This window comes from Phoxinus phoxinus (assembly GCF_949152265.1).
Source record: "Phoxinus phoxinus genome assembly, chromosome: 10".
In the NCBI taxonomy this organism is placed as follows: Eukaryota; Metazoa; Chordata; class Actinopteri; order Cypriniformes; family Leuciscidae; genus Phoxinus; species Phoxinus phoxinus.
The window spans coordinates 20,152,541-20,167,275 of record NC_136885.1 but is presented as its reverse complement, the minus strand read 5'-3'; the positions used below and the strand labels follow the sequence as shown (position 1 = coordinate 20,167,275).

Sequence of the window (14,735 nt, the reverse complement as noted above, 5' to 3'; positions counted from 1 at the left end):
AACATAGAGAAGCAAAACATAAAATTTTTATTGCCTTAGATTCAAGATAAGTTGATCAGGAATTCAGTTTTGCATGTTGTATTGTGAAATCGACATAAACAATGCCAGGAGAAAATGACTGAAACAACGTTTACAGCATTATTTTTGCACATTTTAATAAAGCCATCTCATGTTTGTGTCACACAACTTTGTGTTTTCCCAACTATATTATGATGAGTAAGCCTAAAAAACACAGCAAGAGATTAATTTCTCTGTGTATTTATGTACAGTTTTATTACAAATGGGTTAGAATCAATCATTGACGTATGACACAAAAACCCTATAAAAATGGAAAAAAAAGTGTGTTGTGTTTCTTTGGTCATTAATAAATGAGAGCTTGCTTAAAATTCTCTCAATTAGTGAGCATTCTTTTAGTAGTCACAATACACTCAACTTATGAAAGAAATCTATATATGTTGATTTACCAAATTATACCAGTGTTCACATAACATTACATTAATCATGTTTTTGGGGCTAAAGTGTCACGATTTACCATATTATTGATTTGGCTGTCAAAGTCTTCAGTCTACAAAAAAAAATCAGATCCACCACCATTGCTAACATAATACAAACGTACAAAAATCAATTAGGGCCAAAGAAAAAAATCAATTTGCAGTTGATTTGCAAAACGGACGACTTTTCGTATCACTTGTGTCTCATTTACAAACAATTCCAAGAGAGACAGATTGTGAGATTTTTCTAGTGCGTTTCGAAAGTTTCGAGTTTTTAAGCATGTGCCATAACAGAGCAGATGGCCTTGCAAACATCTGTCCACAGCTACAGTCAAAAGCCGCCTTGCATTTCTTTTTTGCTTGCTTGCCTTTTTTATGCTTCCGTTTGTGCCCGGTCAATTTATGCGCCCCTTCGAACGTATTTCCACACCGTGCACAAACAAATCGGACCGACTCCGCATGCTGGACCTGGTGCCTCAGCAAATGCAGCTGTTGCTGGAAGGACCTTCCGCACTGACATCTGTACAACCTTGATCCACGGTGTAAGTAGCGATGACGCACCCTCAGCGATGGTTGTCTCGAGACGGCACCGCAGTGACGGCAGGGGAAGATGGTCTTGGAGCGCCAGCTCTCCTCGCGTCGCTTCTGAAGAGCCAAATTCCTGCTTTGATTCATAAACATGGCCACTACTTGCAACGGAGCCTGAACCTGGGCAGGAGGAACCTGAGGATGGTTGTTCCCGGTAAGAGCACTCACCAGGGTGGGAAAGGTGACTGAGGTCATCGGCAGGACATTTACAGGTAGAGGTCTAATATTAGCCACTGATGTTTGTCTCAGAACAGGTTTGTTGGATGACACAAAAGTGGGTGCAGAGACGTTCACAGTAGGTGAGAAGGATACAATGACTGGAAGATGTGGAAGAGGTGGATTGGAAAGGGCAGGGATACGAAGAGTCATCCTTGCCGGATTTGACAGCAAGGGACGCACTACCGAAGGTGTATAGACGGGAACTTTCGGGCGAGCAACACAAGAACTTGGAAGGAAATTGGGCCTAACAAGAGTTTGTGGCATAGCCAAAATTTTTGGAACCAAATTGGTCACCTTGGCAGTGCCCGGGGGAGTTGTTTGAAGCAGGTGTTGCAGTGTCAGAACTTTGGTTGATCCCAATGTGGCCACCGCAGGTGGAGCATCAGGTGCCGTTGAAACTTTGTTCGCTGTCGGAGTTATTTTGTAAACTTTAATGGTATTCTGATTGGAATACAAAGTATGGGCAGATAGTCTTCCCTGACTGCTGCTATTAGATAAAGGCACTATGGGTAAATGGGATACCGAGGTGGCCGGCAAGTTCGTTTCACTTGTAGGTCTTTTCCTACAGATGTGATTTTTGAAATTGTCCTGTTTAGGGAAAACATTGTGGCAGAACGTACAGATATACCCAGCTGCAGGGTGTTTTGCGATCATGTGCTTCATCAGCAACTCTTCAGTCTCACATGCCACACTGCACAGAAAACAAGCAAACATCAGCTTGTTCCTGCAATCATCCATGTGCTTATCCAAATTAGCGAATTTGCTGTAGCAGCAAAAGGGAGAATCAGACTGAAACCCAAATTTCTCTACAATGTTGATTGACTCTAGATTTATATTTGCGGATCTTTTCCTGTCGGGCACCTGTTGCTTCCCTCTCTTTGTCTTTCGGTGACGTCTGTAGGAGATGCATTTTGAGATACTGTTGTCGGAATCTGAGCTGAGGTCCTCGTCTGGGTTGTACGCTGTGTCACCAGGGGGTAGAGAATCAGGGTTTGCCTCGTCATCAGTGTCATTACCTTCTTGATCTTCTGTCAGGCAAATTTCCTCCTCTGCAGCCACCTCGTAAACTACAGTTTCTCCAAACCCATCCTCATTGTCGTTCTCTTCCTTCACCCTAAAACTAAGATGCTCTGGCTCTGATTGGTTCAAGGGGAATGAGGAAAAGCTGAAGGTATCAATTGGTTCATCTTTAATTAGAGGCAATCTTTCAGTTTCTGTTTTGATGTGTGAGGCTTCATTTGTGGAGTTTGTATCATTGTCAATGCGTTTCTGGATGTCACTGCACGTGTCATTCGTAGCTGCTTGTTCTGAGACACAATATGAATGATCACTCAAGATTGTTCTTTTCAAATCAATGCAGCTTATGGTCTCTTTTATGCTAATTTCTTCTTTCTCTGCCATTTTAACCACAGCTTTTACCTCCATTGCGGCTTTCCGGTGCTTTCCCATATGTCCGTTTAGATGCCATGTGCAACTAAAGACTGATCCGCAGATTTCACACAAGAGACTGTGCTTTGGGTGGGCATTTTTTAAGTGTAATGCCAGCGAGATAACACGTCCAAACTTTGCTCGACACAGGTGACAATGCACCTCGACTGTGTGCGTCTTAAAGTGCTCTATCATGTTACCCAGGAAGGGGATGCTGTCTCCACAAACACAGCACATAGAGCTTTCCTCACTTGTAACTTTCAGTGGCGCTTTGTAGTCGTCCTCATCACTGGAGTCGTCTGAGAAGCCGTAATATGTAGAGATGATGGTTTTGTAATACTCCTAAAAACAAAAAGAAAACAGTTCAGCGAAAACTAGTAGTTTCTGGATTGTACATTTTATAAAAGAGCAGAAAAAACAGTGGACAGGGTCTCATGCTTTCACTTTAGCGCAAGTTGTTTGGATGGCCTGGAGATGGAGTGAGTTAAAAACAGAATTATTAAAAACGTTTTCTTGCATTTATAATTTAAAATATGTTTTCTATTTAAAGCTGCAGTCCGTCGTTTTTCCTCTTTGTCGCCATCTCTGTTCGAAATCTGCAATTGCAGTTATTCGCGGAATTATTAACTGTGCGTGGGTAGTAAATCGGCATGAAACAGCGCGGATGAACACAATGTATTGAGGAGAACCTGTCGCGTCGCTGTGGATACTGTACTACTGTCATCAGCAATCTCAGAGTATACTTTTTGAAAGTGTCAACATTAGAATTTTCATCGGTAAATGTCATCTGAACAAGTAAGTAAAATTCACTTTTGTTCTGACCAAATTCGGGGGGTGGGGGGAAGCATTGCAGTAGGCTATATCATGCTGATTAAATCTAACGATTGCTTATATCACGTCAAAACGTGAAAAATATTTTTTTTCTGTAGCCACTCTGAAGTCCGAAGTCTTTGTATTTTACAACTGGTGAATCTCCAGTTGTCACTGGTGTTTGTCGCTTTAAACTTTCGGGATCCGCCATACCAAGTGCTAAGCTAAATCTCCACCTCCATCATCCACACACGCTAGCCGGGGACTCCTTCTCTATGTGTACAGAAGTGACGTAATGACGCAAAGACATGCTCGAAATTCCCGCGGAAATCCACCAGTACCACTGGAATTAAATTTATTATTACAAGCTTACCGTTTTGAATCGAGGTAAGGCGAGCAGATCGTTTTGAACACTGGCTGGTTACGTTTTTTTCCAAAAATGTATTTTTTGATATTTTTAAACCCAAAAAAGTGCCGGACTGCAGCTTTAATATACATTTTAAAATGTAAATTGTTCTTGTGATGGCAAATCTGAATTTTCAGCATCATCACTCCAGTCTTCAGTGTCACATGATCCTTCAGAAATCATTCTAATATGCTGATTTGGTGCTCAAGAAAAATGTCTTAAATTATCATCAACATTGCTCAGGCTTCTTCGATTAATACAAAGTTTAAAAGAACAGCATTTATTTGAAATAGAAATATTTTTTAACAATGTAAAAGTTTTTTTCATTGACTTAATGCAAAGTTTCTGAATAAAAGTATTAATAAAAATTCTTACTGACCCCAAACCTTTGAACGGTACTGTATATATCAGCAACAGCATTTGTATTTCTTGTCAACTAATTTTTCTAGTGAAAATGATACTTATGTAACAGAATAGACCAGTTTTCATGATCTAAGCATTTAGCACAATGGTCACTATGGCACTAAGTGCAAGACTGGAACTGCAGCCACTATCTTTTTGACTGTGAATTCCACCAGAAGGTTTAGAACAGATATTATGTTATGTCATTCCACTACCAAAAGAACCGATCTAAACACTGCTTCAGAACAAGCCGCGTAAATGTCAGGCCTATTTATCATGCTTTATTGCTCATGTGCGTGACTGCGATGGTCAACAGATGGAAAGCATCTAATTCGAAACGTTTCTGCTCCAATCCAGAATGTGTTTATTTCACAGTAAATTCGCTGAAAGACACGAGTCTTGAGATGTTTTCACGTGTAGGGGAAATTCATTGCACGACTTACTGGCTGTTGAGAGCAAGTGTCACCATCTTGCTGCAAAGGTATTTTGGCACCAGTAACACGCTCCACCTCCTCACATGGTAAGATTTCCATGCCAACTCTTATGCAGCTACTTTATGCTGAAAAAGGAAGAAAAAATATAGGTAACCAGCACACAAAAAGGTCTAACATTATTACAATCTACATATTACACATACACCTGCATTGACGTACCTTACAGTATCTCAGCGACCTACAATACAATACAACTTTTCCTTCAATATAAAATCAGTTTGAATCTTGTTACAGGAACTTTTGAAGGTGTGGTCTGTGTTTGTGCACTTATAGGCTTTTATTTATTTTTCTGTCAACTCATGACAATGACTTTATGTCAAGTACGGCGGATATCCCACTTTATTAAATAATTGATAACATCTCTTATCCTGTATAAGCAAACAGACATTTAAAAGAACAAGATGTAAGTTAGTGGCAGACCTTTCAGTGTAGCATATTTCTCACATATTTGATAGTATGTCAAATGAGTTGAAAACGGGAGTCTTCCTTACCAACGCGTATACTTACAATATAACGATTTCATTAATAATTTTCGTGTTTTGGTTCTGGCTCCTCCCCCAGACAATCTACGCACGCGCGAGTCCGTCTCCTAAATTCGTCCGGACAACAAGTATATGCATTGCGCATGCGCAGCATTTTTTTTTTTTCATATCGATTTTTTTTTTCTTTTCAGATAGCTTCCTGATTACAGCTGTCTTTTATACATGTATATGCACTGATGTTATGCTGCTAAAACGTTTAATAAACAAATAATACAAGTATTAAAACAAACAATATTCACAAACCATAAATATTTCAAACAATTTGTCCTGTATATATTGTAAATATCATACACAGGATTGTATACAGTATTGATTGAATGTTATCTTGCAATTATGATAGCTTTGAGTAATAATATCTGATAAACAATTAATGATGATTTAGCAATTTTCCTAAAAAAAAAAAAAAGGTGCAAATGGAATATTGATTGATGACTGATAAAATTAAATTGAACTACCTAGAAATTAAAGATGAAACAAATAACATCTTTATTTTCGATCTTATGAAACATTTATACAGAAAAATCATTCTGCAATTGCATCTAGGGTACAAGTTTTTGTTCAAACACAGATTTCTGAAAAGTGTGCTGTATCATACTGTTTTATTTACATCAGCTGAATAAAATATAATAATAATAAAAAATCACAAGCCTCTTCACATATTTACTACATAAAGAAAAATGTTAACATCACTGAATCTTTGCACGTCATCTCTTGCAATAACAAGAGTTTAGCACATTTCCTGAATGGTCCTTGTCAGGCACCTGCTTGCACCTAGTTTTTGTCAAATAAACAACTCAGAATACAACTCATCCTAAACTGCAAAGCACTCCGCTGTTGTGATCCAGGCCTCACAGAAGACGCTGGTTAAACCTCATTCAGCGCTACTGCACTTCTTTTCTTCGAGAACTGCCTCCTGCCTGAAATCATCTGAGAAGAGGCCCAGTCCTCTTTAACAATGAAAACACAGGTTTCTTGACACCATCATGACTATGACAGCAGCCGGCTATACTCAGAGAGTGCAGATGACTTCTTAACTCCATCCCAAATTCTAGCTGCATAGTGAAACCTGTAAAAACACATGCAGCCATCCATTGTCTTGATATGAATTCAAATGTACATGCATAAATGGAAATACTATTGTTTGATATTTTCTTAATTTAAATATTTCATTCAAATGATGTATAAAATGTACACTTAAATATAGAATACAGTTCCATAAGGAAGAACAGAAGCATTACCAGTTTTTCTCAGTGAGGATTGTGTGCGAGAGCTGACAGCGGGACATAGCCAGGATCTGACTGCGGAATTTAGAAACCAGTGAGGAAAAGCTGGGATGACCTCTGTAACCAGGCAGCAAAGAGAAAAGAGGGGGGCCTGAACCTGGTGCACAAAATACACAGACCATATGGAACTGAAGTTAGAAGGTTCTTCAAGGACAATGGAGAATCATGCTTGCTATAAATGAAAATATCTATCCATTATAGTGTTCATGAGAAAGATATAGAAAACTGTTGTGTCATTTTAAAGGCCTACTTGCATGAGATCTCTGACAATACATGTAGTGTATACAAGCTCTATAAAGTAAATTATCCTGGTAGCATTCGCACAGCCAGGAGGGAATCTGAAGTGACATAAACGGGCAGACAGTGACATCATTTAAGCATGGCATTCAACAGCGCCAACAACTCCGTAGCGGTTGAGAAGCGCCTGAAATTCAGCGTCGGTCCATGTATCGCTGTTTTCCATGTTCGTGGGGTTAGTTTGTGGAGTAAGTACAGTATGTTCACACAACTTTTTTTAAATGGCGGGTACCGGTGTCTGGTGGCATGTGTTCAGCTACCCTTTTGGGCTGGGTTAGACCCTACTCTGAAGGAGGAGCTGAGTTTCTTTTACTAAAATTATTCCCAGTTCCTACATGCCAAAAAAAAGTGTGTATTTCCGCTAATAGTTATTAGAAACTATGAAAAAACATTTAGTGTGAAGTGTGAGAGTGAAAGTTTTATAAGTAATAAAACATCTAATTTATTATTTTTTGTAATATAAAAATTGTGTTATTTTTTTATTACTCATTATAAATTTTATCAAAAACAAAGCAATGAACAGCAGTATTTAGCACTAAAAATGTATTTCACTAAAAAAACAAAAATAACAAAAAATGCTTCTTGACTTCCGGGAAAACTTTTGGTTATGACACATAAAAAAGGTTTCTTTGGGCTTGTTCCTTGAAATGATGCTACACTTCTGATATTTAGCTTAGCATTTAGCTAAACAACAAATATTTTCTGACCTGCTCTTGTCAAAGCATCTTCCCCATCATTCTCCATCATAGGTAAGAGGAAAAGATTGACTTCTGCCTCCAAGTAATCTCGACTCAGTCCAGGGAATATGTTACAATCCAGCATGGATAATGTGCCTTCAACAGGAAGCAAAAATAAATAAATCACCAATCACGTGGTGTTAATGAATGTGTTTACTGTCACGTAAAGGGAACTGACCTTTATATTTTAAGTGGGAATGGGCCATAAGCTTGTCAACAGCCATATGCATCTTCTTCAGGTTTCTTGGACAGAACTCCTCCCTCCTCGCTTTGTTCTGCAAGAAAACTATGAAAATAGAAAGAAAAGACATGCGTTAAACCCTTATACACAACTAAATCTGTGAGCATTTGCCAGCAGCTTCACATATTATGAATGTTAAAGTCAAATTTATTACAGCCCATATGACAGAACATTTATAGTTTTCTTACCTATGTGGGGGTAATACTCAGAGCCATCATCTGCCCCTGAGGAGCCGGTGCTGTCATGACTGGCAGATGGAGTCGAGGGTTTCAGCATCTCAGCAGTCTGCAGAAACCTGCTTACGGACACGGCTGTTAGTTTTATGCCACATAGAGTCTCCAGACTCAGGAGACGGAGTGATGAAGCCAATATATAATGTATGGGGATGAATAGGAGGCCATGATGACAGACAGAGGGCAAATTTGGCCAGGATGCCAGGGTACATTTTAAAATATATTAAGATACAAGTTATTTTAGTTTGTAATCATTCAAAATATGACTGTTTTTAGTGTTTTAAATGCCTTAGAGACTCAAAAAAACATTTTGAACAGTAATGTATATACAGTGCATATATAGTTATGAAACTGATTGTTCAAATTTTGTAAAATTATTTCCATGTCCTTATAATTGAAGCATATGTGCAATGAAGTAATTAGCATACCTATATAAGTTGATATCGGTGAACCAGTCCTGCATCACAATCACAACATGACATACGGTAAAGAGGAAGGCAGTGATCTGCAGAGACTAAACCAAACAGTTGGAAATGGGGAAAAAGAAAAGGGGAAAATTTCAGTTTAGAATATATATTTTTTATTAAGTAGTATTATTTGCATATTGCACGGTACATGACATATAATCTATAGAATACTATTAGTAAAAGTCTGACATCGTTAATAATATTAAAACATGGCATACTGTAGTAATTATTAATATATATTTTTATATTATTGAACAAAATTATTTGTAAAATGGTACATGACATATAGTGTCCTTCAACCACTCACCTGCATCTCCACATACGTGTGTGGGAGGTTGTATTCGGGCGGAAGCTTGCGGTCATTGTTAATGAGATGATCCAAAATAGAAGGGCTCAAAATTGGCTGAAGATGACAAAAAGCACTATTTTATCAAGTAGCTGCCTACATTCTGAAAACAGCACTGTTCTGTGTGACTCTACAGTCTGACCTGCGTGTCCAGAAAGATGACCCTCTCCTGAGTGATGTAGAAATCGATTCCACTGCTCTGGTTCCCAGCTCTCTCCTTGATCTCCTGCGTCTGAGCTCTGAATACATACGCCCTGTTTAACAGAGAATCAATGGGTGAAACCCAATAACAATGAAGTGGAATACAAGGCGAATAAATTGGTAAGAAATACAGAATCATGATGTTGATGAAGGACTAACCTCTGGTCCTCCTCAGGGCTGTTAGCAGACAGGAGAGACATGATTGTGGACTTGCCAGTGCCTTGTAGCCCAATAACTCCAACTACTAACATATCCGTCTGATCTCGCAGATACTGAGATACACAGTAAACACACATTCAGCACACATTCACCCGACTATTATGCACAAGATACAAAACACAACATTATTAATGTATTAACAGAATAAACATGCCCTTGCCTCCATAGCGCTGTCACACCAATTCATTTGGTCATCCACCAGCTTAATGCTGTGCTTCATCTTCTCAGGGGGGAGGAGCTTAGTCTGGCCAATCACAGCTGAAAATCACATAGTGAAAGATGATTAGTTTATCACAGAATAAATCAATAAATAAAACAGACACATAATAACAGTTTAAAGTGTGTAAATATCTGCGTTGAACCACTGTCATTATAAAGATGAGTTAAAGTCCCCATGAAATCAAAAATGACAATTCTTAGTTTTTAAAGGAATATTGCAGTATTTATTATGATTTATCTGATCTCATGTGAGTAACGGGTTGTCCCACTCTTGTGGCGGAAAAATTACATAAAAAATAAGAAGTCATCCACAGCTATAAATCTACTGGAACGGTGTTTTTCTGATATTTCCGAGACTAATGCAAAAGCCTATTGATTTAGATGCCTTGATGGCGGGTCTAGGAATTGTAGACTCTAATACAGCTAAAAAAATTGCAGAACATAGTATATTTCCTTCGTCAATCTACTAGCATCATTATTGTTATTAAACTGTAAACAGAAAGCTGCACATACACACTTAAATCCGATTAGGGGGATGCAATGAAGCATTTAGAGCTAGAGATTTGATTCTCTTTGAAAAAGAAAGAATTTTATTTTCTTGACGGATTCACAGGACATATATCGCATAACCTGTATCATCTGATCTCAAATAATGCCAACCAGAGATGGAGACATGGAGTACATTTGATGTTCAAATGATTGAGCCTGCGATGTAAAATGCCTTCTGATAGATTTTGGAATATGCAGGTCAAGCATATGTAAATTCAGCCGTTTATGATGAACAAGCTCTTAAAAAATGTTTAATTGTAATAACTGAACAACTTCAAAACTCTCAATGGAGGTCAATAAAAAATACTGAAAGTTGATATTTATGGCACTTTAAAAAAAGGTCTACAATTTTTTACCCTTCCACCCCTTTTGTGTTATTGTTGGATGTTGTGGGAGTTATTCTGTGGTTGGTGTGTGAATGAGTATGTGTAGGTTTATATGTACTGTGTGGTTTTGCTATGTTTAACAAAAATCCAATAAATTAATTTTAAAAAAAGAAGAAGATTAGTCCATTTTGATTTCGTGGTGACTTTTAAGGCCCCGATTTACTTCAAGCGAAATTGAAGAACGAACCGGTGTGACGTCAGTTTGAACAAAATCAGGCCAAATGTTTTTTTGGTGTTTAAAACAGCTTGCCAGAGTGAACTTTCCAGAAAAGGTGGTGGCTGGCTGGTGAACACCTTCAAACTACCATTAGTCTGTGGGGATTATGTAATAGGTAGGTGTGGCTCTGAGAAATCTTGACGTGGAAATCTTCTCCGGTTAATTTCTTCTATTCAGTCCGTGAAGGTGTAAAAACATGAACACTGGTGTAAAGCGTTATAGTAGAAATCTAAGTTGTAATTCTAATTAAAAGAGACACTGACACTGTTTTTCATGTGTAATACTGTTAAGCTGTTTGATTTATGCAATCTATTATATAAAGTAGACGTAGTGTTGTCAAAAGTACCAACTTCAGTACCAAGTCGATACTGGAATTTTTTTAATGTGACGTTTTGAGCGCTATTGACCAGGAATCATAAACACCTCGGAATGGCCATTGTACTCACGCGCTCATCAAATATGTTTGTGATTGGCTACAATGATCAGTGCTTCAAAAATATGTTGTAAATATACATCAATGACGCACTTCGGCGAGCGCTTACACAGATACACACAGGAGCGTTTGAAAGTAGGCATCTATCAGTGGACCGGTCCACTGAGAGACGCCTGCTTGTGCTTTCTAATGCTCCCGTTACGCTTTTTACAACACTTTCAAACGCTCATGTGCGCTGATCATTGTAGCCAATCACAGACATATCCGATTCCGCTCAACAGTGCTCAAAGTATAAAATTTTTTAAATATCAGTACCGACTTGGTATTGAAGTCGGTACTTTTGACAACTTTAATATAAAGTGGTATATAAATAAACGTGACGTGACTTTAATGGAGTACCGAAATGCAGAGCTTGTGCAAACACCACATCGCTATAATCAGATGCTTTCTTAACTACTGTTTTCTCATCGCTGTAATTTTTGTTGTTTATTTTGTTATTGAAAGGAAAGCGCGCATCACATATTAACAACACATTCATTTAAACGCACTCTCAGCAGTGTGGGCGGCTTCGGGATATTCACTAACATTATATCGCTGCTCACTTATTTCAAACTTCTTTTTCCCTCAAAGAGAAGAACGAAAAACAACTTCGCCATAAGTATATCGGGGCCTTAAGGAGAGAAACGTGAGAAAATTACTGACGATCCACAGCTCCACCGGACGCAGCCGAGCCCATGCCTCTGTTCTGGATTTGATACACAGGTTGAGTTGGTCGCTGACCTTCCCTCTCCAGTTTGACGGTTCCTGCACCTGAGGCTGAAGGAGGCACATCAGGAGTGTTCCCAGGTTTTCCCCCTTCATCTCTGGTCTTAATGAGCATGATCGGCTTTTCCAAAGAAGCGGCTCCACTCACTGGAGCACTTGGTTTGGACTGAAACCGAACCAAGACAAGATTATACATCAGTAGTTCTATATACAAAACAAACCTAAGCAAGAATGAACTATTCACTTATATTGTTTGCTTGTGTAGGATAAACATAAATTATATTTGTACACTTATTCGCTCTCCTGGAGGTTTAGCAAGAATAATGGGGGTCTTCTGTAGAAGAGGTCCTGTAGCTTCCTCACTCCCATCCTGAGAATACATGATAATAATATATTTTTTTTAAATCTACATATCAAGTTTTTAAAAACGCAAAAGAGAGCTAGGGGATCAATAAAAAATAAGATTAAAATAAATAATAGTTTTCAATAAAATAAACAAGTATTTAATTATTTAAATCAATACTAAAAACAGATCAAAGTACAGAAGAAAACACAATTAAAATAAATCTAAACAAGCATTATTATAGTAAGTAGAAAAAAAATATAAATGTTTCACATTTATAATATAAATGATACATTTATAATATGTTTAACTCCTCATTCAAAAATCATGTTTAGGTAGACAGCTCCTGCTTTGGCACAGAATCTCACCCTGCGCTCACGAGGAATGTAGTCTCGATCCCGACTAGGGCCGGAGAGGTTTTGTCCAGGCGGTCCTGGGTCTCGGTCTCGCCGTCGCCTCCTCCTCCTCCCCTGTCCGTACATACCGGGCTGACTGTGACCGGACTCAGACATGCTTGCTCGCTTGCTAGATACTACTATCGAGTGCTGGACTTCTTACTATTATGACTATTCTTGCAAAGCTTGGAAAGCAGTTAATGTTCACAACGAGTATTTTCCATTCTAACTTGTATAACGTTAGTGTAAATATAAGGCAGGGCATTACATATCAAAATATAGTAATAACTAATAGCTCACATATTCGGACTGTCGACAGCCATTACTTACTGATGAATGACTAATGGCTCATTTATATTTCTTCTACGATATTGTAGTATTTAAAAAGAAGATGTCAGCGTCCACAGGTTCCAGACTGTTGTCGGTACGAACCTGAAAATAGGCCGATGGGGAAACGCAATGTCGGATTTTGGTTCCGATCATTTGGTTCATAAAATAGCATGGGCAGTCAAACTATATAAAATAGCATTGTATAGCCTAATATAAATATTACACAGTAATATAAAATTGTATTTATTTATTTGTTTGTTTGCCCAGCAAAGCTCTCTAAGACAGTTAAGCATACTAAATAATAATTAATATTTTTTTTTTTTTTTTTTTTTTTTATATAATAAGTCGACACATAGCCTAATAAATAATAATACATAATAAATTGTCACATTAATAATTCAAACTTGCACTTTTAAGATTCAATTAAATGTTTCATTATAGTAGCCATGTAGCCTATACACAAAGTCTCAGCAGTCAGCACCAGTCATGCATGTCATTGTGCACACAAGCATCATTACAAAAATTTGTTTTAAAAATGTCAGCATCACAGAAAAATGCAAAAATAGGGAAAAACTAAACATGTCATGTCAACATGACATTTGCATTCTTATAAAAATGCATAGATGTAGGAAAGGACTAGCCATCTGTGATATATGTACACTCTAAAAAAATGCTAGGTTGTTTCAACCCAATTTTGGGTAAAATATGGACAAACCCAGCCGTTGGGTTAAATATTTACATTACATTTTTAACCCAACGTTTAGGTTTGTCCATATTTGACCCAAAATTGGGTTGAAACAACCCAGCATTTTTTAGAGTGTATGAGTGTGACACATTTATGAAATACATATAATTTATTTAAAACTATGTCTCACTTCATTAAGTGTCTTTGACTATGTATTAGCATTCAAATTCATCATTTGATACAATGTACATATTGTGTAGGCATACGTGTTTTACACTGTACATACAGTGCTATGCATAAGTTTAGACACCCATGCTAAAGTTGACTAAAAAGAGGAATAAAAAATCATCTTTTGGAAATTGAACTTAATGCCTTAATTAAAAAAAATAGGAAAAATCCAACCTTTAAGGACACCAATTTTCTTTGTGAATGAATAATGTATCGTAAATAAATAAATGTTCTTCCTTAAAATACAGGGTGCATAAGTTTGGACACCCCTATGTTAAATTCCCATAGAGGCCGGCAGATTTTTATTTTTAAAGACCAGTTACTTCATGGATCCAGGATACTCTGCATCCTGATAAAGTTCCCTTGGCCTCTGGAATTAAAATATCCCCACATCATCACATACCCTTCACCATACCTAGAGATTGGCATGGAGTACTTTCCATAAGATCATCTCTCAATGCAAATCAAACCAGCTGTTAGGCTAACTGAAATAAAACCATGCCAATCTCTAGGTATGGTGAAGGATATGTGATGATGTGGGGATATTTTAATTCCAGAGGCCAAGGGAACTTTATCAGGATGCATAGTATCCTGGATCCATATAGTAACTGGCCTTTAAAAATAAAAATCTGCCGGCCTCTATGGGGATTTAACATAGGGGTGTCCAAACTTATGCACCCTGTATTTTAAGGAAGAACATTTATTTATTTACGATACATTATTCATTCACAAAGAAAATTGGTGTCCTTAAAGGTTGGATTTTTCCTATTTTTTTAAATTA

The 14,735-nt window shown here is 37.7% G+C and overlaps 2 protein-coding genes across 5 annotated transcripts; both read right to left on the bottom strand.

The window, feature by feature from the left end:
- Positions 1-146: 146 nt before the first annotated feature.
- LOC307006055 (uncharacterized protein) lies at positions 147-5,483 on the bottom strand. 4 transcript variants are annotated; one of them, XM_079626658.1, is made up of 3 exons: positions 5,346-5,483; positions 4,788-4,903; positions 147-3,068 (listed from the first exon to the last, which is right to left on the bottom strand). In XM_079626658.1, the coding sequence occupies exons 2-3, from the start codon at positions 4,875-4,877 to the stop codon at positions 696-698; spliced, it is 2,463 nt and encodes an 820-aa protein (XP_079482784.1). In that variant the 5' UTR covers positions 4,878-4,903; positions 5,346-5,483; the 3' UTR covers positions 147-695. The 4 variants fall into 4 exon arrangements, with proteins under 4 accessions (XP_079482784.1, XP_079482787.1, XP_079482785.1 ...); XM_079626661.1 differs by having other exon boundaries at positions 606-3,068; positions 5,330-5,376; XM_079626659.1 differs by having other exon boundaries at positions 606-3,068; positions 5,259-5,373.
- A 359-nt stretch (positions 5,484-5,842) lies between these two features.
- On the bottom strand, positions 5,843-13,203 carry smg9 (SMG9 nonsense mediated mRNA decay factor). Its single transcript, XM_079626665.1, has 13 exons — positions 12,685-13,203; positions 12,263-12,343; positions 11,911-12,139; positions 9,565-9,662; positions 9,345-9,457; positions 9,127-9,238; positions 8,946-9,041; positions 8,600-8,685; positions 8,127-8,233; positions 7,876-7,983; positions 7,668-7,793; positions 6,619-6,760; positions 5,843-6,446 (listed from the first exon to the last, which is right to left on the bottom strand). Exons 1-13 carry the CDS (start codon positions 12,826-12,828, stop codon positions 6,368-6,370), a joined length of 1,521 nt encoding a protein of 506 aa, XP_079482791.1. The 5' UTR covers positions 12,829-13,203; the 3' UTR covers positions 5,843-6,367.
- Positions 13,204-14,735: the final 1,532 nt, after the last annotated feature.